This window comes from Ictidomys tridecemlineatus, chromosome 1 (genome assembly GCF_052094955.1).
Source record: "Ictidomys tridecemlineatus isolate mIctTri1 chromosome 1, mIctTri1.hap1, whole genome shotgun sequence".
Taxonomy (NCBI): Eukaryota; Metazoa; Chordata; class Mammalia; order Rodentia; family Sciuridae; genus Ictidomys; species Ictidomys tridecemlineatus.
Genome location: NC_135477.1, coordinates 49796352 through 49821912, shown reverse-complemented (window position 1 = coordinate 49821912; position 25561 = coordinate 49796352). Strand labels below are relative to the sequence as shown.

Genomic DNA, 25561 nt, shown 5'->3' with positions numbered 1-25561 from the left:
AATGATACTTCTTGGTAGAAATACAAATGGCCAAGAATTATATAAAAAAAGGTCCAACATTTTTACCATTAGGGAAATGAAAAATAAAAGTATATTGAGGGCTGAGGATATAGCTCAGTTGTTAAGAGTGTTTGCCCTGCATATACAAGGCCCTCGGTTCAATCCCCAGTACCACAAACAAACAAACAAACAAACAAATAAATAAATAAATCGAAGGGCTAAGGCTGTAGCTTAGTGCTTGCCTAGCATGTGTGAGACACCGGGTTCAATCCTTAGCATCGCAAAAAAATAATCAATTTGCCAGAATTTTATTGAGGATTTTTGCATCTATGTTCATTAGAGATATTAGTCTGAAGTTTTCTTTTTTTGTCTTTGCCTGTTTAGAATTAGGGTGATACTGGCCTCTTAGAATGAGTTAGGAAATGCTTCCTCTTTTTCTATTTCATGAAATTTTGGAGAGTATTGGTATTAGTTCTTTTTTAAAGGTCTTGTAGAACTCAACTGTGTATCAACAGGGCTTTTCTTGGTTGGTAGGCTTCCTGATGGCATCTTCTATTTCAATGCTTGAAACTGATCTGTTTAAATTGTGAATATCATCCTGATTCAATTTGAGCAAATCATATGACTATAGAAATTTGTTGATGCCTTAGATATTTTCTATTTTCAAAATAATTTCTGATTATCTTCTGTATTTCTGTAGTATCTGTTGTGATATTACAATCTCTAGGATATATAAAGAACTCAAAAATGTCAACGCCAAAAACCCCACAAATAATCCAATCAATAAATGGGCCAAGGAACTGAACAGACACTTCTCAGAAGATACATAATCAATAAACAAATATATGGAAAAATGTTCAACATCTCTAGCAATTAGAGAAATGCAAATCAAAAGTACTTTAAGATTTCATCTCACTTTAGCCAGAATGGCAGCTATTATGAATACAAACAACAATAAGTGTTGGTGAGGATGTGAGGAAAAAGGCACACTCATAGATTGCTGGTGGGACTGAAAATTGGTGCAGTCAATATGGAAAGCAGTAAGAAGATTCCTTGGAAAACTGGGAATGAACTACCATTTGACCCAGCTATCCCACTCCTCGGTCTATATCCAAAGGACTTAAAAACAGTATACTAATGGGACACAGACACATCAATGTTTACAGCAGCACAATTCACACCAGCTAAACTGTGGAACCAACCTAGATGCCCTTCAGTATATGAATGGATAAAGAAAACGTGGTATATAAACATAATGAAATATTAGTCAGCATTAAGAGAGAATAAAATCATAGCATTTGCAGGGAAATAGATAGAGTTGGAGAATATAATGCTAAGTGAAGTAAGCCAATCCCAAAAAACCAAATGCCAAATGTTTTCTCTGATATAAGAATGCTGATTCATAATGGGGTTGTGGGGTGGAGCATGGGAAGAATAGATGAACTCCAGATAGGGCAAGGGGGAGGGAGGGAGTATGGGGATAGGAAAGATGGTAGAGTGAGATGGACATCATTACCCTAAGTACATGTATGAAGACAGGAATGGTGTGACTCTACTTTGTGTACAACCAGAGATACAAAAAATTGAGCTTTATATGTGTAATATGAATTGTAATGCATTCTGCTGTCCTATACAACAAATTAGAATAAATTTTTTAAAGAAAAAAACAAAATAAAGGCATTCTATCCATTTACAACTGCATTGAAAGTCCATCTTATTCTAGTCAGAATGGGAATCATAAATAACAATAAGTATTGGTGAGGATGTGGGGAAAAAGAAACTTATGAACTATTGTTGAAAAGGTAAGTTATTACAGCCACTATGGAAATCAGTAAGGAAGTACCTCAAAAAACAAAAAATGGAACTACTATATGATCCAGCTATACTACTACTTAGAATTTATCCAAAAGAATTAATAACAGCACACTTTTAGAGATACATGCGTTGCCATATTTATAGCAGCATAATTAATTTATAGTAGTCAAGTTATGGAATCAGCCTAGGTGTCCATCAACAGATGAATGAATAAAGAAAATAGGGCATATATACAAAAAAAAGTTTTATTCAGTCATAAAGAATAATGAAATAATGTCATTTTCAGGAAATGGATGGAACTGGAAGAGAGTTTCATGTTAAGTGAAATAAGCCAGACTCAGAAAGACAAGTGTCATATGTAGAAGCTAGAGAGAAAAAGGGAAAAAAAAGGGATCTCATAAAACCAGAAGGGAGACCATCAGGGTAGGGAAACCATTATGGCATCAGTGGGAGGGAAGAGGAGGTAGTGAAATTGATCAAATTATGTTATGGGCATATATGTATATGCCATCATAAAACCCACCATTCTGTAGAGTTAATATGCATCAACAAAAAATGAAAAATTATGCTTAGCACAATTTCTGGTTAACTCTCAATAAATGCTAGATTCCAGAACAGTGTCTAAGTGAAATGAGCTCCCAACATACAGCTGAGTGGAGATGGTGAAGAACATCTGGATCATTAGAAGCTGAGACGTCTGCTTCTGTACCCTGTATTTTGATGTTCAGAAATGAACAGCTTAGCATACACATTTCTTTTAAAGGATATTGTGGCACCAACTTTCCCTGAAGCATGACTTCATTTAAGTGACTTTAGGCTTTTGTGTTTTGGTTTTTCTGTGGAAAGTATTGAGATTAGAAAGGTTAAGAACACAAATGTGTCTATTAGGACATTCCCACATGAAATATGGAGTTAGATTAAACCACTCCAAAGGTCTGTCACTTAAGGTAAGCACTACAGATTTTAGAGGCTGGCTGAGCTGGAGAACATGCTCCCAAACAGCTGCAAGGGAAAACTTCATAGACTCAGGAGAAGGGCCCTGTCTCCAGAACATTCCCTTCTTACCCTAGGGATGGTCCAGGGCAACTGGGGAGAAACAGCTTAGAGCCTTTCTTCTCTAGGATACTGAGAAGTGCAGTTCAAAATGGTGAATCGCACTGCCTCCTGGATTGCGCTTCAGCAAAGATTTTCAAACTCCAACAAAATCTTGGAACGTACTGTAAGTCTACATGATGGCTTGGGAAATATACACACTTTGGGATTAAGCTTTAATTAAGCCAGCTTGAATCCTGGCTCTACTACTTAAATAGGGATAATACCACCAACCTTTCAGGTTTTGAGGATTAAGAGAGATATCATAATAAAGTGCTTAGCGTCGTGCCTGGTACATGAAAGCTGCTTTAAAATGACAATTACTAGTGTTCCAGATGTGCAATGGCCTCTAAAGGGGAATGTTATAGAATGCTTAGTGCTTGGGAGGGGTGTCAGCTTCTCTGTTAAAGATGGATGTTCAGATTGTATGATTTTGTCATGTGCTCAAAATTACTTACTCTTCTCAGTAATTTCAACTCTTCCAACAACCTGTAGGGACCTATATGCCAAAAGAGTGAGGCTTTTACTTTAGGACTGGGGCTGTAGTTCAGAAGTAGAGCACTTGCCTAGCATGTACGAGGCCCTGGGTTAGACTCCCAGCACTAGGGGAAAAATATTGTACTCATTAAATTATATGACTGAAAGAATTTGAAAGCCACAAAGGTTCTTAGAAGTCATCCACGTGATCCAAGTCACCTAAGAGAGAAAAGAACTGGAATCATTTAATAGTGAGACTGATACTCAAAACCAACCAACCAAACAAACAAAAAAACCAAACTTTGGGGTTGCAAAAAACATCCTTTTACTGCTTATCCTTTTGGCTTGTCAGACAACAAGGTAAACTGTGCATTTGGAATGTAAGGACAGCCAAGTTATAAACTACAAATTCCAATCTAAGCAGAACTGTGCTGGGGCATGAACTGCAAATGTATGGACTTTAGAGCAAATCAAGTTTGTTTTATTTAGTTCAAAGTACATAGGGGACAAAACTGGACCCACAAGTTTACCAAATCTATAACAGTCTGGGATGCTTTACACTAGGGCATGACTGTACCTGGAAAACTTTACTTTCTTGGCAGAAATAGGATTACTCAGATTTACAGGCCATAAGCTCACTCTTGAGATCCAGCTCAAATAATTTTTAACTACTTCATCATAGGAAGCTGTTGGGGAAGGAATTGTGTTCAATTTCCCATTACCTTCTTGAACAGACAAATAATTCAGACAGCCTGTGAGAGGTAATATATCTAATTTTACACCTAGTATGTGTACTAATGAGCAATAGAATTTGTTCCTTTTGAGTGCTAAACAAAAGAGATGACCTACACTGAAAACACAATATTTCGTGGAGAAAGGTTCTTTTCTGAAGAGGTCAGAATTCACCAAGGACAATTTCTTCTTAACTAAGACACCATTGTCACAGGGGCCATGCAGAACTAAGAAACTGCCTCACTGAAATTTCCAAATTTAGGAACTGAATCATGTTCCATTATGGCAAACATGCAGCTGCTACCTGTCTGGATCTCTCATTGTTTAGAGGAACATTAACTCTGTAAAGTGTTAAAAATATTTTAGAGCAAATCAAGTTTGGAAACTATAGCCTTCTTTTGGAGATTGATAATACATATTTAAAGCTGGTGGGAGTAGTGCTACAGGAAGAAATTTTGTACAACTCTGGCAGTTTCCAAACTTATCTGAATCGTAGAAGACCTTTCTTTTAAAACCTACAGAACCATTAACACACTGCAGTATACAGTATTCTTGATAATGCCGTTTGGGGAATTCTGTGCTAACTTAGGTCCAAAGACTGGTTTGTAAGCTCTAAACTAGCCAAGGAAGAGACAGTGCCAGAGCCTCAAGAAGGTGGTAATTTTTAAAGGTCTTAACTTTTGGGAAAAATGAAGACAGCTGAGAGTAACCAGACCGAGAGCAGAAGCCAGATAAAAAGTATTCCCGTCTCCACCCCTGCATTACTCTTCCTATTCTGGCATGTGTCAGGGCTCCACTTTTCAGTTTCAAGATCTTCTTAAGGCCAGTCAGTACTAACCACACCAACCTAAAGCTGCTTGTATACTTTTCTCTCTTTTCCCCCATTCGACTGTGAGTTTCTCGAGGGCAGAATCTTGTGCCGAGCATAGTAACTGGCTGAATAACTGGATGAGCCATACTTAGTTTTGTTTAATTATCAACTTACATGGAAATAGCTGACTTCTATTAAATGTTCACTGCCTGACAGGCCAAGGTTAAGTCCTTTATATAGATTTATTCTCACAATAACCTTAAGAGGTAGGTATTTTTATCCTTATTTTAAAAACATAGAAACTAAATTCAGAAAATGCCAAAGCTACCTGACTATAAATGATGGAGCCAAGACTTGAATTCAGGTAACATGATTATGGCGAGCCACTCTGAATGACCCACGCCTTCCAGTCCTGAAGCAGGAGGCTTCCAATCACTACATTTCATGGTGACTTGGGTGTTGCCCAGCTCAGATAAGAGGAGGGTCTTCAGATGTAGGTGTCACCTATGGGGTTGAGTTCACTCACCTGTCCCTTGTAACCTTGCCTCTTCTGGCTTTTTTTGGATAGAACTTTCTAAGAATAAGGGTCCCCCCAAAAAGCCTACTTCTGAACGTGCTCGCTCTCTCTCTTGCTAGCCTCTCGTGACTTTCTCTTGCTCTCCCTTTTGGGGAGTCTGAGGCCAAGAGCAGAGAAGCTGTCCTGAAGCTTGTGTAAAGATAATTTATTTCTGTGTTTTATTTGGTGTCCCTACAAATTCACACAAGTGACCTTAAGTTCAGCTGCCCGTGCATTTGAGCTGCAACCTGTGGATATGACTTTGATTGAAAATAGCATCTTTGCAGATATAATTAAGAATTTGGAGATGAGATCATCCTGGATTACCCAGCTGGGCTCTAAATCCAGTGATAAGTGTCCTTATAAGACACACAGAAGAAGGACATTTGAGGAGAAAAGGGGAACCATGAAGAGAGAGACAGAGTTTAGAGATATGCAGCTACAAGTTAAGTAACATCTAGAGCCAGAAGAAACTGGAAGAGACAAGGAAGGATGCTTTCCTACAGCCTTTGGAGGGAGTGTGGCCCTGCTACATCTTAATTTCAGATTTTCTGCCTTTAAAACTATGAACTGTAAGAAAACAAATTTGTATTGTTTTAAATCACTGAGTTTGCGGCTGGAATGTAGCTCAGTGGTAGGCACTTGCCTAATATGTGTGAAGCCCTGGGTTCAATACTGCAAAAAAAAAAAAAAAAAGGTAAATCATTGAGTTTGTGGCCATCTGTCATAGCAGTCCTAGGAAAAAAATTCACGTGGATTCTCCTTTTTTCCTTGTTACTTAGCATGGCTCTAAACCAACTTCTCCTAGATATCTACTGTTACACACACACAGGGAATCCAACGTTAGATGAAACCAAGAAGTCAAAGAAAATGGCAAAACATCATACATGTCACAGCCAAACGTACTTTTGCATGTCAGTGCAATTTGTACCACTGCCTCCATTAATACAGATAATGAGGCACAGAATTTATAAGGAGTATAAGGAAACTAAACATTTCAGTAAATGGCCTAACTCAGAAACACTTTTCCTTTTCTTAATCACTAGGTTGCATTTCTCTTTGCTACCACTACCCTGAATCATTCTATTTTGTACACCCTATAATTTTAACACAAATACTGATTCATCCTATATGGTTGTTCTTTAAAGTAGTGCTATTAGCTTTAGTTGAGCTCTTCCAAAAAAAAGTATAAAAAAATAAAAAGAAGCTTATTAATTCTATTTTTACAGTAATGGAAGAGTTCAATTCTTTTTTTTTTTTTAGAGAGAGTGAGAGAGGAGAGAGAGAGAGAGAGAGAGAGAGAGAAAGAGAGAGAGAGAGAGAGAGAGAGAGAGAGAATGAATATGAGAATTTTTAATATTTATTTTTCAGTTCTCGGCGGACACAACATCTTTGTTGGTATGTGGTGCTGAGGATCGAACCCGGGTTGCACGCATACCAGGCGAGCGTGCTACCGCTTGAGCCACATCCCCAGCCCCAAGAGTTCAATTCTTAAATTTTTGGATTTGAAGATGCTGTCTAATACTCTTTTGTGAAACAGAGCAAAATAACCAGGCTATTCTGGAGAAATAACCTAGGAATGCCTCCCCCCTAATCTACACATTTACACTTTTTCCCCCTAAAAGATTTTACAACGATCAGAGAAGATATTATTTTAAACAAATGCTATTTTAAAAATTTAGTGAATTAATAAAATGAGATAAAAGTCATCCAGGTTAAAAAGCACAAAATAAAATTATATTGAAGATGGAATGATCTTAATTTTTCCAGCTTCATTGAGATATAATAAATAAAAATCATAGGAAAGGTAGCAGAATACAACATTTACTAATAGGGCATTATGTAAAATTGTGGATGTGTAACCGACGTGATTCTGCAATCTGCATTTGGGGTAAAATTGGGAGTTCATAACCCACTTCAATCTAATGTATGAAATATGATATGTCAAGAGCTTTGTAATGTTGTGAACAACCAATAAAAAAATAAAAATAAATAAATAAAAATCATATTTATTTAAGGTATTCAATATAATTTTGAATTTATGCAGTACTGGGGATTAAACTCAGGGTTTTAGGCATTCTAGGCAAGCACCGTACCACTGAGGTATATCCCCAGTTCCAATATTTTTTTTTAGTTATAGTTGGACACAATACCTTTACTTTATCTATTTATTTCTATGTGGTGTTAAGGATTGAACCCAGGGCCTCGCATATGCTAGGTGAGTGTTCTACCACAATCAAGCTAACTAACATTTCCATCACTTTAGATGGTTATCTGTTTGTGTACATGTATGGTAAGGAACACTTAAGGTCAACTCTTAGCAAACTCCAAGTATATAATACAATATTACTAATTATAGTCATAATGCTATACATTAGCTCTCTAGAATTAATTCATCCTGCATCACTAAAATTTTGTACCCTTTGACCAGTGTCTCCCCATTTACCTTACCCCTGAAACCCCTAACAACCATCATTCTATACTGCTTTTGCAAGTTGGACTTCTTTTTTTGTCGGGGGTGGGAAGGAAGTGGGAGTACCAGGGATTGAATTCAGGAGAACTTGGCCACTGAGCCACATCCCCAGCCTTATTTTGTATTTTATTTAGAGACAGAGTCTCATTGAGGCTTGGTGTCTTGCTTTTGCTGAGGCTGGCTTTGAACTTGAGAACATCCTGCCTCAGCCTCCTCAGCCACTGGGATTACAGGCATGAGACACGGCACCCAGCGAGTTGCACACTGGACTTCTTTTAGATTTCACATATAAGTTATAGCCATGATCTTCTATCAGAAAATCTTAAGAAAATCACTTAAAAAAGCAAGACTGTGCTTAAAAAACCTGTTAGTGCTTTGGAGAGATTTAAAAATGTTTACTTAGTACCCAAAAGTGAAATAAAGACATTTTCAGATTAAACCAAAAATGAAGAGAATTTATTATTGCTAATAGATCTGCACTGCCAAAAGTGACAAAATTCTTCAGACTTTCTTTAGAACAGATTAAAAATCTGAATATTTCATAAATGAAAAGCACTAAAATGGTAAATATGTGGGTAAATATTAAAAACAGTCTTTTCTCTTAATTTCTTCAAAAATACAATTATTGAAAGCAAAAGCCTTCACATTGTATTAGAGATTATAATATACACAGATAAAATATAAATGACAGGGTCTGGGGTTGTGGCTCAGTGGTAGAGCTCTTGCCTGGCATGTATGAGACATTGGGTTCGATCCTCAGCACTACATAAAAATAAAATAAAAATAAAAAACCAAAGGTATTGTGTCCATCTACAAATAAATAAATAAACAAATAAAAAATATAGATGACAACTACAGCATAAAAGACGAGTGGTGATATGTAGAACTGTTAGACTGTAGGATTCTTATATTTTACTTGGAGTGGTACCAATATTAACTCTAAGTAAACCATGAAAAGTTATATTATAATTTCTGGAGAAACCACTAAAATATTAAGTGCTAAAGGCCATTAGACCCAACTATATGCCATCTAAAAGATATGTACTTCAAAAATAGATAGGCTGAAATTAAATAGAAAAATACAGACTATGCAAACAACCTGCACTTAAGGAAACTATGCTAATATGTCAGACAAAACAGACTTCAATAGGTAAGTTATAAAAGATAAAGGGAGGACATTCATAATAATAATAGAGTCAATTCATCAGAAAGCATAACAAATCCTCAGTATGTATATACTTAATACCAGAGTTCAAAATTAAGACTGACATCATTTAAATGGAAAAACAGATAAACCCATATATTGTACATGGAAAATTTTACCACTCTTCTCCCATGAACTGATAATAGCCACTAGATAAGAAAAAAAAAAGACAATAAAAACACAGAAGACATAAATACACTATCAACCACCTTGATCTAAGTGACATTTTTATAACATTTTACTGCAAACTTCAGAATACACATCTTTTCCAATGTAAATAAAACATTCATCAAAAAACAAAACAATGGGGCTAGGGTTGTGGCTCAGTGGTAGAGTGCTTGCCTCACATGTGTGAGGCACTGGGTTCAATTCTCAGTACCACATATAAATAAATGAATAAAATAAAGGTCTGTCAACACTAAAGAGCCATTAAACAAATCTCAATAAACCTTAAGGAAAAGGTTTTCTGACCACAATGAAATTAAATTAGGAGGTATCTAGGGGAAAAAAATACCCAAATATTTGGAAGTTAACATACCTTTAAATAATCCATGTGTACACCAGAGAAATTACAAGGAAAATCAGAAGATATTTTAAACAGGATGATAGAAATATAAATACATCAAAGTTTGTGGGATGTAGATAAAACAGTGTTTGGAGGGAGGGAAATTTATACCTTTAAAGCTTATCTTAGAAAAGGTAGGTTAAGGTTCTATCTTAAACAGCTAAAAAAGGAAAACAAAGTAATTCATGCTGAAAAGAAGTAGAAGGAAGGAAATAACAAAGATATGAACAGAAATTAACCAAACAGACAAGAAACCATAGAGAAAATCAACAAAATCAAAAACTATTTTTTTCTGAAAAGACTAATAAAAGTGCTAAACCTCAGGCTGGGGATGGAGCTCAGTGGTACGGTGCTTGCCCTGGATGTGTTAGACCTGAAAGTCAGCCTCTAGTACATGTGTGCGCACACATCCACATGCAAACATGCCAAAAAAAGAAAAGATAATTTACTGAAAGTAGGGTGAAAGGGAGGACTTCAGATTCTACCAACAAAGAAATAATAATGAAATATAATGAACATTTTATGTGAATGAATTCAATAACTTAGAAAAAACAGGCAAATTCCTTAAACAAAACTTGTGTGGGGAAGTTGTAGCTCAGCGATAGAGCATGTGCCTAGCTAGCACACTCAAGGCTCTGGGTTCAATCCCCAGCATTGCAAAAACAAACATGAAAACAAACAAATGAAAAAGACACAGCCAGGCAGAGCGGTGCATTCCTGTAATACTAGCAAATTAAGGGAGCTGAACAGAAGGATCTCAAGTCTGAGGCCAGCTTCAGCAACTTGTGAAGCCCTAAGCAACTTAGCAAGACCCTATCTCAAAAAAGCACTGTGGATGTAGTTTAGTGGTAAAGCACCCCTGGGTTGAATTCCTAGTATCTACCCTTCCACAAAAAAAAAAAAAAAAAAAAAAAAAAAAGAAAACAAATTTGAAATATTCAACAAGATAAAATGCAAACTCCAAAGGTCTATATATTTATTAAGCATTAAATGATCAAAAGCTTCCCACAAAAAAACATTAGGGGATTGTGGCTCAGTGGTGGAGTGAGCACTTGCATGACATGTGTGAAACACTGGGTTTGATTCTCAGCACCACATATAAATAAATGAATAAAATAAAGGTATGTCAAAAACTAAAAAAAAAAAAGAAAAAGAAATTAAAAAAAAAAAAGAAAAACTTTAGGATCCGATAGTTTCACTGGTGAATTCTACCAAATAATTCAGAAAGAAGGAATGTGAATCTTACACAAGCTCACTCTTTCTTTTATTTTTGTGGTGGTGGGAATCAAACACAGGGCCTCTGTACATGCTAGATAAGTGCACTATCATTGAGCTACCACCCCAGACCTTACCTAAGCCCTTTCTGAAACCAGAGGAGAAAAAGTTCCTAAATCATTTTATGAGGTCAGTATATTATGATATAAAATCTGAAAAGACATCACAAAAAAAGAAAATTACAGACCAACATCCCTCGATATTTAACGAAATGTTAGCAAATCAATGTAGTATCTGTAAAAGCTTCTAGAAAAGTTAGATTTATTTCAGGGCTTTGAGAGATAAATAATGTTACCTACCATACTAAGAGAATAAAAGAGAAAAGTCTATAATCATTTCAATATACATAAAAAATTTGAGAAAATACAAGAGCCAGTGATGATAAAAAAGTTTTCATATCATAGAAAGTGACCAGCTGATTTTAAAATTTATATGGTAATACAAGGAACCCTAGAATATCCACAGCAATCTTGAAAAGGAAGAACTAGGCTCAGAGTATTTACAAGAGCTGACACCTAAACATTTTCTAGAAAGTTACAGTAATCAAGTGAATGTGGGCATTCAGAGAGATACATGGATAAATGTTGGAGAATAGAGAGCCGTGAAACACTAATGTGTCAAAGAAAACCAATGGAGCACCTTTTCAATAAATGGTGAAGGTAAAACTAGAAAGCCACATTTTCTTTTTATACAGAATAAATAGTTACCTGCCCTAGGACTCAGCAATTCCACTTATAGGCAGATGTTTGCCCAAGACAAATGAAAAAAAATATTCACAAAAAACTTGTGCAAGAATGTTCAAAGCAACTTTAGATAATGAATATAGTAAAAAACTGGGAACAGCCAAAGTGTCCAGAGATAGAAAAAAGATGAACTTTGGGCTATTTATACAATAGATTCCTACTCCTCATAAAAAAGAATTTAACTACTGACATGTACAATGACATATATGAATTTTAAAAACATTATGTTGAGAGAAATTGTATGAAGTTCTAGAATAAGTAATATTAATCTTTGGTTTATTAATCAGAATAAAGGTTGCCTTTTGATAAGTGGGGACAGAAGCTGACCTTGAGGGGGGAAGAAGTAACTTTAACAAGCATTGAACCAGCATTAATGGAAGTGAAGCATTCTTACATCTGCAACTTTGTACCAAAAAATAAGAGACTGATGAATAGTTAGAGGGATAAAGCTATGCATAGATATATGATCAAGCCAATACAGTAAGTTAATTGAGCTGGATAGATGGATATTCTTTTTTTTTTTTTTTTTTTGGTACCAGGGGTTGAACTCAGGGGCACTCAACCACTGAGCCACATTTGTATTTTATTTAGAGACAGAGTCTCACTGAGTTACTAAGCACCTCGTCTTGCTGAGGCTGGCTTTGAACTCATGATCCTCCTGTCTCAGCTTCCCAAGCCACTGAGATTACAGGCATGTGCCACTGCACCTGGCCCCATGGATATTCTTTAAATAATTATTTTGACTGCTCTGAAAGTCTGAAAAATTTCACAATAAAATGTAAAATGAAAAATTGTGCTTTTGATCCCTCTACTTTTTCATACTGCCTATATAAATTGTAACTGAACCTATATGAAATAAGCCAACAGGGGGTCCTATTTTGAGTCATGATTTTATTTTTAGAATCTTTAATATAAGAAATAAACCTATCACTCCTTCTCATCAAAGACAAAAATTGAATTGCAGAATGACTTCAGCTTTTCATTATGTATGCTATAACTCTGGCTCAGATGAAAGAAGTCCTGCAGTTTCATGCATTGTGCTTCTGCTTAAATGACTGTTTTCAAGGCTAATCATTTAAAAATGGGCATCTGCCCTGACTACAGCATTTCACATATTGAAATACACTTGCTGGGGCTAGGGATGTGGCCCAAGTGGTAGCGCGCTCGCCTGGCGTGCGTGCGGTCCGGGTTTGATCCTCAGCACCACATACTAACAAAGATGTTGTGTCCACCGAGAACTAAGAAAAAAAAATATTAAAATTAAAAAAAAAAAAAAGAAATACACTTGCTGAGCTTGGCATCTCAAGGTGAAATGCAAGGCTCACATAGTGCCGACAAAACCAAAATGAATAAAAGATAATATTAAGAAAATCTGGCATTTTACTGTTAAGGAAGGGCAGTCACCTAATAGATTGCAGATTCAATATTTATACTTTCAAGAGAAAACTTTGGGGTTTAATTACCTTTATCAAGAGATGCTCCAGCCATATGGTAAAAGCTCAATGCAGTGTCCACATCATTAATATTCTTTAGGAAAGTAAAGAAGTTCTCCACCTCTTGAAACGTCAGACCCTAAAAAGAGAGACAGCAAGGTAAGGCAGGACCTGAAGTAAAAAGCAGCACACAGTGCAGAAAGCTAGGCAGCTACTCATGGCTTTAAGGCAGAAATCTGTGCTCATGTCTAGATCAGAGACTGAATAAATTATTAGTCAAGGAATGTCAAATTTGTACATAATAGGGAAACAAAATTCTAGAATCTTACCCTGAGAAAAGCAAATTGGCTAATTGCTTCTCCTTCATGTGTAGAACATGACATAAAGCTGCTTGTAGTGATGGCTGGATATCTTTAATTAAAAATAGTTCTAACTATGCTTTCCCATTAGTCACACTATCTATTATGACATTTCCTAAGTGGGCTGTAGCCACTTGATCTGTTATACATCTTAAGAAGTTATATCAGAGCCAGGACTTTCATTTGAATAGTTGCACAGGCCAACTAAGCTTTCTGAAGCTTAAGCTAATTAAAGAACCACCAAAGTTAGCAATGTATAGGGAATGAATTTCAGTATTTAGCAAAACCCAAGCAATAGGGAAGCTGTTCATTATTTCAATTTAGAAACTACTAATGAAATCATCCTTTTCAAAAGCTGTTCAGTGTTTGTACATCTTAACTCTACTTTCTTTTTTTCTGTGTAGTGCTGGAGATTAAACTCAGGGCCTCACACATGCTAGGCCAGTGCTCTGCCACAGAGCTACATCCCCAACTCCTTAATTTTCCATTCTATGATGGCTCAAGTGAAAGTAGTTCTATAAAATAGGGGCTACTGAGAGTTCCTTTACAGGGAGGAAGAGGTGTGCCATTCGCCTTTTCCTCACTTCTCACATAACAAGCTGTGATGGAAATGAAAACAGTTTCTAAGAAATGGAAACACTGGGGAATGCTGTAGACATTTTTAATGAAGCCTCAGGTCTTTAATGGATTGCAGATGTTGACTAGCTTCTACTTAGTGCTGCTTCTCTTTGGATTTCCATTTCCTAAACCATTGAGGCCAGGAAACCACATCAGGAACTCAATAAGGAGGTAACCTTAATAAGACAATCCACAGTTTTTTTTCTGATACTCTCCAAACTAGGCTGATTGTATCTTTCATTTTATTAGAGAGCTAAAATACAGTTACTATAATTATGTCACAGGAGCTTTTATAAGTTTTTCCTCCTGAGAATCAGAGAATTTACAAATATTGTAGAATATGAAGGCCATATGGAAAGGTGCATAAAATACAAATTTACAACTTAACAAACTGTTCTAAAATGAACACCCAAAGACTCTCCATTCATGTCAAGGAAGAGACAATCATTGTCAATATTTTGGAAGCCTCTTTCTTTCCCCACAAAATGTCCCTTCCCAGTCATAATTTCTACCCCTACCTGTACCCCCAGTAATTATTATTACTTTTAGGAGATTCATTTCCTTGCCTTTTTTCCCCCTAAGTAACATTGTTACTTATTTATGCATCCTTAAGCAGAAATAGTTTAATTTTATCTGCTTTTTAACTTTATGAATGAAATTATATAGTATGCATTCTGGCAACAGTGCATCTGTATTCAAGCTTTCATTCAAACATTTATGGAGTATCTACTATGTACCAAATTCCATGATTTTTGGCAGTGAACTGCAAGGCCCATATTTTATACTTTGAGGTCAATTTCTTGACTGTGACATGGAGTCACAGTCAAGAGCTAGGGCTCTTCATATTTTTTTATTTTGAGACAGACAGGTTCTCATTTAGTTGCTTAGGGCCTTGCTAAATTGTTGAGGCTGGCCTTGAACTTGTGATACTCCTGCCTCAACCTCCAGAGTCCCTAGGATGACAGGAGTGTGCCACCGAGCCTCTTTTAGGGAGTTTTTTTTAAAAAATAATTTTAGTTGTAGATGAACATAATACTTTTGTTTATTTATTTTTATGTGGTGTTGGGGATTGAACCCAGGGTCTCACACATGCTAGGCAAGTGCTCACACATGCTGCAGCACTACAACCCCAGCACCTTGTTTTAGGGATTTTATGTTAGCCTTTTATCTTCAAAAATCCTTTCAATAAATCAGTCCTCTGTCTTATTCCCTACATAAATCCATACTTTAATAAGTAAAGGTTTAACATGTCTTGTGTATGTGTTAATATAAGCAAAAGTTACCACTTAAATAATTTTAAGTGTACAATTCAGTGGCATTAAGTATATTCATGCTATTGGGCAGTCATCACCACCATCCATCTCCAGAATTTTGTTCACCTTTCCAAATGGGAAGTCCTTACCCATTAAACAATAACTTACCAGGTATGCTCAGGTATGCCTGTAATCCCAGAAACCCAGGAGGTTGAGGTAGGAGGATCACAAGTTTGAGGCCAGCTTTAGTAATTTAGTGAGGCCCTAAGCAACTAAGCAACATCCTGTCTCAAAACAAAAATAAAAAGGGCTGGGGATGTGATTCAGTGGTTAAGAACCTCTAGGTTCAATTCCCAATACCTCCTGTCTCCGCAAAAAATCCCTAAAACAGAAAGGACACTGTAGAGGAAATATTTCTCACCTCTAATGCTTGCTAGCTATTTTTTTTGCAAAACATTAAATACTATAGTCCTAGACTAGTCTACTTATGCTGAGAATTATTTGAGATCAGAAAGAAAAATATGAATTGAGTGGCTATCATTTGATGACTTAGAAAAACAGTGGGATACAAATCACATTATGTCACTATTAAATCTAAATATATGACACTTGGCCTTTATTTTATATATATATATATATATATATATATATATATATATATATATATATATAATAAAAAATATTTATTGAGGATTTACTAACCACTCAGCACTATGCCAAGAACAGTGAGAGAAATAAAATTGTACTGGACATGGGCCTTGATTTTATGGAACTTATAATTTAGATAGATAGGCTGCTTTAAAGAAAAGATGACGCCAGTCACAAAATTATTATTTCTTGGTACCTATTTTAGTAAAAATCCAGAGGGCTATTAGAAAAAAAACTAGAGTAAGACTATGACACGAGCTTTGTGAATGTTAAAATGAAATTTGAAAGGGGACTAGGGTTGTGGCTCAGTGGTAGAGCACTTGTCTGGCAAATGTGAGGCATTGGGTTCAATCCTTAGCACATTAAAAAAATAATAATAAAAAAAGAATATTGAAAGACATGCTTGCTTCATGTTGAGCTATTCAGACTGGAAGGCTATAGCTTATGTATAATTTGCTGGCAAGTGATGTCAACTGCAGACGTAGTAGTCAAAAGGAAATATCCTCCCCTTAGGTTTGGCAACAGAAGGTTTCACTTGAAAAAGGGGAGGTGGGGACATAAGAAATGAAGAACTTGTCTTCTCCTGTGACCAACTATTCAAAAATAGTTGCCTTTAGAAAGATGGACTTAGATGAGATTGGGCTCTAGGTGATTTAAAAAGATGAGATTAATAGTAATTTGTAGACAGTAGAGACACTAAGTTGTGTAAAAATGAACTTAACGTTAGGAAGTTAAATGAACTGTCTCTTTCAAAACTAAAAGCAATTGACAAAATTTTAGAACAGGAAAAAATCTTCATGATTTTGAAGAAACCAAGAACTGTTACATAACACACCTACAGTACAATCCATGGAAGAAAAAAATTGATAAATTAGACTTCATCAAAATTTTTAAAATTTGTGCTTCAAAATACTGGGAAAATAGACAAATCACAGACTGGGAGAAAATATTTGAAAATCACTTGTTTGACAAATGACTTGTACCCAGAATTACATAAAGAACTCTTACAATTAAATGAGAAGACCAGTAACTTGATTTAAAAGATGATTTGGGGATAGGGGTGTGGCTCAGTGGTAGAGCACTGGCCTAGCATGTGTAAGGCCCAAGTTCCATCCTCAGCATGGCAAAAAAAAAAAAAAAAAAAAAAAAAAAAAAAGGTTTGAAAAGACATTTTACCAAATAAGATAGATGAATGGCTAAGTACATGAAATGATTTTCATCATCAGTCATTGGGAAAATGCAAATGAAAACCACAATGATATACTACTACATTTATTAGAATGACGGTAATAAAAAATAGACAATAACAAAGTGTTGTTGAGGATGTGGAGAAACTGGAATTCTTATACATTCATGTGGAAACATAAAATGATACAACCATTTTGGAAAATAGTTTGGCAGCTTAACATAAATAGGGCTGGGGTGGTGGCTCAGTGCTAGAGCGCTCACCTAGCATGTGTAAGGCACTGGGTTTGATCCTTCTGCACTGCATAAAAATAAATAAATAAATAAAATAAAGGTATTGTGTCCATCTACAACTAAAAAAAAAAAAAAAGAAAAAAAAAGGTAAACATAAATATATCATATGATCCAGCTACTTCACTCCTAGGAATCTTCTCAAGAGAAATAAAAACAAAGGTTGATATAAAGATTTATATGTAAATTTTCATGACAGCATTATTCATAAAAGTTGTTAATGGAAACAATTCAATTGTTTATCAGCTGGTAAATGGATAAACAAAATGTAGTATATCTAAGCATAATATATCTATATTTACTACTCAGCAATAAAAAGATAAACTATTAGTACAAACATCAACATAGATAAACCTTAAAAACATTATGCTAAGTAAAAGAAGCCAGACAGAAAAAGACTACATTATTATGGCTTCATTTATATAAAATGTCCAGAACAGGCAAACCTGCCGAGGTTGAAACTGACTGAAAATTAGTGTGAGGGATCTTTCTGGAGTAGAAATGTTCTGGAAATGTTCTGAAATGGGATGGCAGTGATGACTGCATCACTCTGAATTTACTAAGAATCATTGAACTGTACACTTAAAATAGATGACTTCTATGGTATATAAATTGTACCTCAATAAAGTTGTTTTAAAAAATAAAATGCAGTTGGAATAGATGAGAAAAGGGGGAAGGAAAATTAGGCTTCATGTGGAGTCAGCTGTAAAGCTAGATATCTATCCAGTGCTGACAGGCCGTGGACGACACACTGTAATAGATGATTCTCTGGCTCTGTTTTTTAAAATCAGTCATAGCAAACCCATCTACTAGGAGTCAGTGCAATTGCCCGAGTTTCCTTTATGGCCCACTGAAAAGATAAAATAGTCTCCTTCCTTCTTCCTTATATAACATACCTCCACCAATCTCCTCATCTCCCCTTTGTTCAATCTCCTGCTTCCTAAAGCATCCCTACTGTAAACCCCAGACTCCTCTTCAATTGTGGCCTTGCAGCAGGGGAAATTATACCATTTCTGTTTCTTATATTCTATAAGTATCTAATCTTTCTGAAACACCACTTTCTTAATATCTTCATCTTCTAAAAAACCTCAGTGATTTCCCACTGTAGCTGGATAAACTCTCAAACTTCTTAGCCTAGGATTTAAGGTCCTTCAACATCTGCTCCCATAACTTTCCTTTCTAACTATCTCCCTGAGGAGCCTGCTGACACTGGTTTCTTATTTCCCCCAAACCTTGTGTTTATTCAAACCACAGAGAATAAAAAGTGGCAACAAATAGGGTCATTAGTAAGAAGATTATGAATTATTAAAGATAGTCCTTGGTTTTGTATTTTGCACATCTATCAAGATAGTGTGTGATCTCTGGCAAATAAGGTTGAGAACCATCTGAAAAACGAGGATTCATTTATCAAGCAGGATTGTTATGATAAATGGAGAGAAAATATGCACATAAAGTACTAGGTAGGTAGGAGGTAGAAGTCCTTAGTAAGTCAGCATGCTTATCACTACAAAACTAGTGGTAATAAATTTACTCTATTAAACTCTGAAGACTCTTTTCTTTGTATGAGCAGGACCTTGAGAGTTAGAAAAGAGGAGAAAGGTTGAGAGAAGTGAAACCAGGGGAGCCTTTAAGGAACAGATGCCTGGAACTACCCACTGAGATTTTGGCTTAATAGAAGAAGATCTTCAATTAAGATTTTGGCTTAATTGAAGAAGGTCCTGACAACCGCATTTCTTAAAAAATCCCCCAAGTGATCCTATTGTTGAGAAGTACTGCATTAGAGGAGGAATATGGTTAGGACAAATAGCACTTTGCTAGGAAAAAGATAAGATCTGGATTAGGAAGCCTTGTATTTCAGTCTAGACTCTGGATGGGTTATTAATTTCTCTTTCTCTGCCTCTGTATTCTCAAAGGCACAATCATATCTAACAGGGCAGATGGATATCCCAGAGACTCAGGAGGCTGAGGCAGGAAGATTGCAAGTTCAAGGATAGCCTCAACAAGTTAGTGAGACCCTGTGTCAAAATAAAAAATAAAAAGGGCTGGGGATGTAGCTCATTAGTAAAGTGCCTTTGGGTTCAGTCCCCAGAAAAACAGAGAAATGGTTGTGAAGCACTGCATAATCATAAGGTTACATGCAAATGTTTACTGAATACCACCATTAGAAAATTCAATCTTTTTCAGTCTGATTTGATATCTTAACATAGAATCCCATACAGAAACTGATTAATATGAGGTAAATGAAAACTTTTATTTTCATGTTAACAAATCCAAATGGAATAAAAGAAGCAATTAGAAAACTGATGTTGATTTCCCTTTAATGAGTCATGGTCCTAGAGACTGGTAACCTTAGGAGCAAAGGCCCTTCATTAACTTTCATTGTAGTTAATTGCTATGTTCACAAACTAATCAACACAAGAGGACAATCAATCTTCATCTCCTTTCTAAAGCAGTCTAGAAATTCTGGCCAGAAGTAATTTAGCACTTCAGATTTTCATCATTTGACAAAATATGCCCTTCCATTTCAGAGCTCCTTTCCAAGGTCTTCAGGTCCTAAATTAACTCCTGCCAAAGCTTAAAGCACCCTATTTCTTCAAGGATATCTCCAACACCTAATTTATTGCTTTTTAAAATTTAAGTTCATAATAAAATATGAATTAGTCTATCATATTTTATTAGATAATAAAGATCAAATCAATGTGTGGACAAACCTTTAAAATAAGTCTGGTTAATAAAAAGAGAATGTTTCCTAATGCAAATACTATGCTTTTGGGCTGGAGTTGTGACTCAGCGGTAGAGCACTTGCCTAGCACAGGTGAGGCCCTGGGCTCAATCCTTAACATCATATAAAAATAAATAAGTAAAATAAAGATATTGTGTTCAACTACAACTAAAAAATAAATACTTAAAAAAATACTATGCTTTCGGCAAGGGCCTACAAAATCCACCTGAACACTTGTAACCAATTTTCTGAAATAAAATTATCTCCTATAGACATAAGCCAAGTATTAGGTTGTGTAGAAGAACTCTCTGGGAGAGAAATACTTTACTCTCTCACTTTTCATTAATGATCAGTTTACCCAGAGCTAAAAGAATACCTGCTGTGGCAACAGGCTGCACTGAGTTCAGAGGGCCTGACCTGTCCTCAGTTGCAGCCCACAGCCTGGTTTAGGGGTCCTTTTAGCTTTTCAACATCCAAGACAAGAAGGAAAAAGTCTGCTTGAGAAGTGCTTTTCACCAACTTGAGACAATGCTATTCATTCAAGATTTTTTATACAAAGTCAAAAAGACTAAGGAAACTGGGATAAGCACTAGCTATAGTATTCTTATGTTCAATAAATGAATATTTAGCTTTTTTTTTTTTTTTTTTTAGTGGTGCTGGGGATTAAACTCAACCTTGTGCATGCAAGGCAAGCACTCTACCACAAGCCACACCTCAAGCCCTTATTACTGAATCTTTTTTTTGTGTGTGTGTAGGTTGGGGCAGGTTACTGGGGATTGAACTCAGCGGCACTCAACCACTGAGCTACATCCACAGACCTATTTTCTTTTGTATTTTATTTAGAGATAGAGTCTCAATGAGTTGTTAGCATGTTGCTTTTGCTGGGCTGGCTTTGAACTGGCGATCCTCCTGCCTCAGCCTCCGGAGCTGCTGGGATTACAGGTGTGAACACCAAGCCTGGCTTATTATTGAATCGTTAAAGTGACAAGAAGTTTCATGTCCATCATATCACATTACCTTGGTAATCTCTCATGGAACATTTTTACTGCCAGGTCAGTTGTCTGGTCATGGCCAGATGGTGATCATTATCCAGCAGGAAATCATGGGATTTGGGAAAAAGATTTGGGTTCTCCTTTGTATGTGTTTGTGTGAGCATGTACATGCGCAGGTGTGGTCTTTTAGAGACCCGACTTCTTAGCTGGTATGTGCCCGTTTGTTCATCCCACCAGCTGGCAAAACTCCCAGTGCTGAGTGGGTTCCAACATTTACCCTTTTCTTTTTTTCCTTTTTGCACTAGGTATAGCTAGTGGTAAAAAGTATCAGAGAGCGGTGTTGAGTAGAGTTAGAATGAATCCCTGGTCTTAAATCTCAGAGCTGTTAAAAACTCTAGATCATCTCTTCCTAAATTCTCTCTCGTTTTTTTTCAACACTAGGGGTGCTCTACTACTGAGCCTCATCCCAGCCCTTTTTATTGTTTTATTTTTGAGACAGGGCCTTGCTAAATTGCTGAGTCTAGCCTTGAACTTGAGATCCTCTTGCCTTAGCCTCATGAGTAGCTGGGATTACAGGCATGTGTAACCATTCCTAAACTCTCTAATAATCTTATTATCAAACTATTTGCTTTTAAGCTCATTTCTTTCCAAACTCCTTTCTGGGACTCTCTCCAAACATATATACAACCATGTCATTTCAGTAGTGTCTTTAGTAGCATCTCACTGCACTGTGAATAAATTTGGTGCCTTCTAATCCTAACGCACATATTTCCTGGCCCTCATCTCCCTCTCTGACCTCCTCTCAGGTCTTTCTTCTTATTCAGTATGATTAAACCACACTATCTCTTTTCAGTTCCTCAATGTGCCATGTTTGTTTTTCCTGCTGATTATGGACTGTTTGTGTCCCCACTTCCCTCCCCAAATCCATGTGCTGAAACCATTGTCCTCTTAGTATAGCTAAAATGGGGGCCTCAAAGGAAATAAGAATGGAAAATGAAGTCATAAAGTGGGCCCTAATCTGATAGGATTAGTATCTTTATAAGGAGAAATACCACCGAAGAGCTGCTGTCTATCCATGTGTACTGAGGAAAGCTTATCTGACGACACATTCTCCAACTATGAGAAAGTAAACTTCTGTTGTTAAAACCACTCAGTCTGTTGTATTTTGGTATAGTAGCCATAATAGGGTAATACTCAAAATTTTGCATATGTAACTTCCCTCTGTCTATACCTTCTCTTCTTTTTTCTCTTTCTTTTCTTCCTTACTTCTCATCTAATTTGCCTTCCAACTGTATTACTCTAACAGAACAGCTCTCCCAAAGGTCATCAGTTACTACCATTTCACCAAAACCAACAGATAGGTTCATCATTATCTTACTAGTGCCTCTCTGTTGCACAGGACAATGCAGAACCTCAGTTCCTGAACCTTCTTTCTTTCCTTCACTTTGATTTCACTATTCTCTCTAGGTATTTCTATAATCATTTCTTCTAGATTTCCTTCCTGAGATGCTTAAATGTTAGTGTTCCACTGGATTCTTGGTCCACAGCTCTTTTCTGTGTAATGCCTTCCTTGGAAATCTTTCTGTTCTCATGATTTTAACTCTAACAGTGTACTGATGATTCCTAAATCAACTGCAGACAGACAGAATATCTAGTTGTCTGATGATTATCTCTATTTGGAGAGTTAACAATATCTTAAACTCAAGACATCCACAACTGAACTTCTTCTTTCAATTCAAGCTAGCCTCCTGCTGAAATTCTCCATCTCGGTGCACAGTACCAACTTTTGCCTGAACAAGAAACTTAGGGTTATTCTGGACTCTCTTCTCTTCTTTACCTCCATTGCTTATTTTTTTTCCTCCCTTTGCATCTTCAGTATTAAAGATGAATTAGTTCATAACTTCTTCTCACTATTATGTTGTTACCTTTGCAATAACCAGAAGTTCCCATGGCTTCTTTTCTTTCTCCATCCAAAGTGACCTACCTTTCCTTCTTTGAAGTGCTTCTTGAGCTGCTTCTGCATAGCAGTCAGCTTTTTGGACTGTACCCCACTGTAGGCCAGCAGCATGCCACCAAATTGCCTCTCAGTAATCCTCCCATCTACAGGATCATGGCGTTCAAACTGAGAGAGAGAGAAAAAAGAGTGTTCTTGGAGTCAAATGGTAAGTATTTTGATGTGGAATATAGAATGATCAATTGATCAACATAGTTGCATAAAGCTTGCAAGAACTGAAAAAACTACCAAGAAACAGAAGAGCCAACTTTTAAGATCAGATCTGTCATTAACTATGACTTAGGAGAAGTTGCCCAACTACCCTGGCCCTCAATTTTCTCAAAGATAAAAAAGAACTCAATAGCCTCTAATACTTCTCCATAGGTCAGGAACATCCTTGTGAGGATAATCATGATTTTAAAGCTCCATATAAATCCACGCTATTTTTAGTAATAAGTAATAATTAGTAATAATTAAGGTCATCTGTGTCCTTGCTTCTCAGAGAGAATTTAAAAGCTAATTATTATATATCTGATCAGTTACATATATGTAAAGTCAAGTCAATTTCTCAATGTATATTCTATATTGTTATACACTCAGATCTTTGAGGATTTCAGATAAAAGTAATGTATTTTCAAGTTTTCCCTAAAATGCTTAACTGCATGTTAGGACATCAACAGAGCTCAGGGAAAAAAAAAATACATAAAATGTAGGATGCCTACATTAGACTTGTTTGCTACAAAAACTGCTGAAAAAAATAAATAAATAGTATTTATTTATTGGTAGGCAACCACTTTACTATCGAGCTACATCCCCAGTTCTTAAATATATTTAAATATGAAGATGAAATGTTAAGTATAAAGGACTTCTTAATCTAAATGATAATCAGAAAATAAAATTTTCATTTAAGTGGAGACAAGAAAGCTATCTCAGTTGCAGCTGCAATGTTAATGATACTTATAAACAAATAATAAAATGGCTAGCTATGGCCCAATAATCAAATAGAAATGATTTGAAGATGGCAAAATTTCTCCATGGTTTTACTGGAAAATAGAAAACACAGGGAGATTTTTGGATTTCTAGACAGCAGAGCCAAATCTGTTCTTATGATGGGGCATACATAGACCTAAGATGGTACTAAGTAAGTTCACATCAACAAGTGTTTCCTGAATGTCTTCTAGTTGATTAACACTTGTATTTATCATTGTGGGGTATAGGAAAGAAGGAAAAAATTATGTTTCTATTCTCAGGGACCTCACCTGAATCTAGGAGGGAGATGAGATTCACACGAGACATGAAATAAAGAACAGTCAAAAGTGAATTCTCTTTCAATTCTCATTTTCTTAACTGGCTTGGTAAGTTTAGTCACTGATGAGACTATAGCAATGAGGAAGGCACAAAACCTTAATAATATCACCATTTACCTTAATAATATCACCATTTACTGAGCATGTACTATGTGCCAGGTAATCCATCTATACTTCTTTCATTTAATCACTAATAGTTCTATGAAACAGCTATTATTAGTTTCACATTGCAAATGAGAAAACTGAGGCAATGTGCAGCTACATGTAACAGAGCTGGAATTCAAACCCAGCCCTGCTAGGTCCAAAGACTATCTGAATGCCACACTGATTCCTGCTTGGAAGCAGTGGTACCTATGCAACTTGTAGGACAGTACTATGCTGTTTTAGATAAACTAAGACAGCCATGGGGCTTATAAGTCATAGTTAAGTAAGAAGCAAAACTATTTGCAAAGAAATCAACATCATCAATATTAAGTGAAAGCCTCCCTTTCAACTCAACCACTCAATATATCATGTTTGTCACACCATCACTTCTATAGAGCTGATTAATTTCTGACAATACCAAAAGTTTTCAGGATTCAATTTAAGTTTGATTTATGGTTCAATTTAGCATCCTGAAACAAAATGGATGGCTGGCGAAATTTTGTAAATGGACACAGTTTCTGCAACGTTGAGATCAGATTTTCAGGGAAATCTGATACCTGGGTAAAAGCTGGGGTTGCATAGTTCATCTTTGGACTTCTTCTGAAACAAAGCAGAGGCCCCTGCTCTTGGAGCCAGGCTTTAACAATTTAGAGCCTTTACTCTCCCCTTGTCTGGAGGGTTTCACAGCTGTGGGACAGTCCCCTATATTTGCACTAGATGAGTTTTCAGCTTCATGCCACAAGACAGATTTAACACTGAAATGTTTCTTGTCCATAACACTGGCAGCAGCTTCGGCCTGCTCAAGGCTTACAGAAAGGCCTTTATTCTCCTCAGGGGCAAAGCTTCCCTATGTAATGTTTCAAAGGCAAAAAG

General features: G+C 36.2%; 1 protein-coding gene across 5 annotated transcripts in view; it reads right to left on the bottom strand.

The window, feature by feature from the left end:
- Positions 1-25561, bottom strand: part of Micu1 (mitochondrial calcium uptake 1) — a 174382-nt gene that overhangs the window by 14415 nt on the left and 134406 nt on the right. For all 5 annotated transcript variants that reach the window (XM_040273763.2, XM_078040611.1, XM_078040625.1 and 2 more), the window contains 2 exons: positions 23229-23366; positions 13207-13315 (listed from right to left, as the gene is read on the bottom strand). In XM_040273763.2, coding sequence (XP_040129697.1) covers positions 13207-13315; positions 23229-23366 — 247 coding nt within the window. The remainder of the gene's footprint in view (positions 1-13206; positions 13316-23228; positions 23367-25561) is intronic.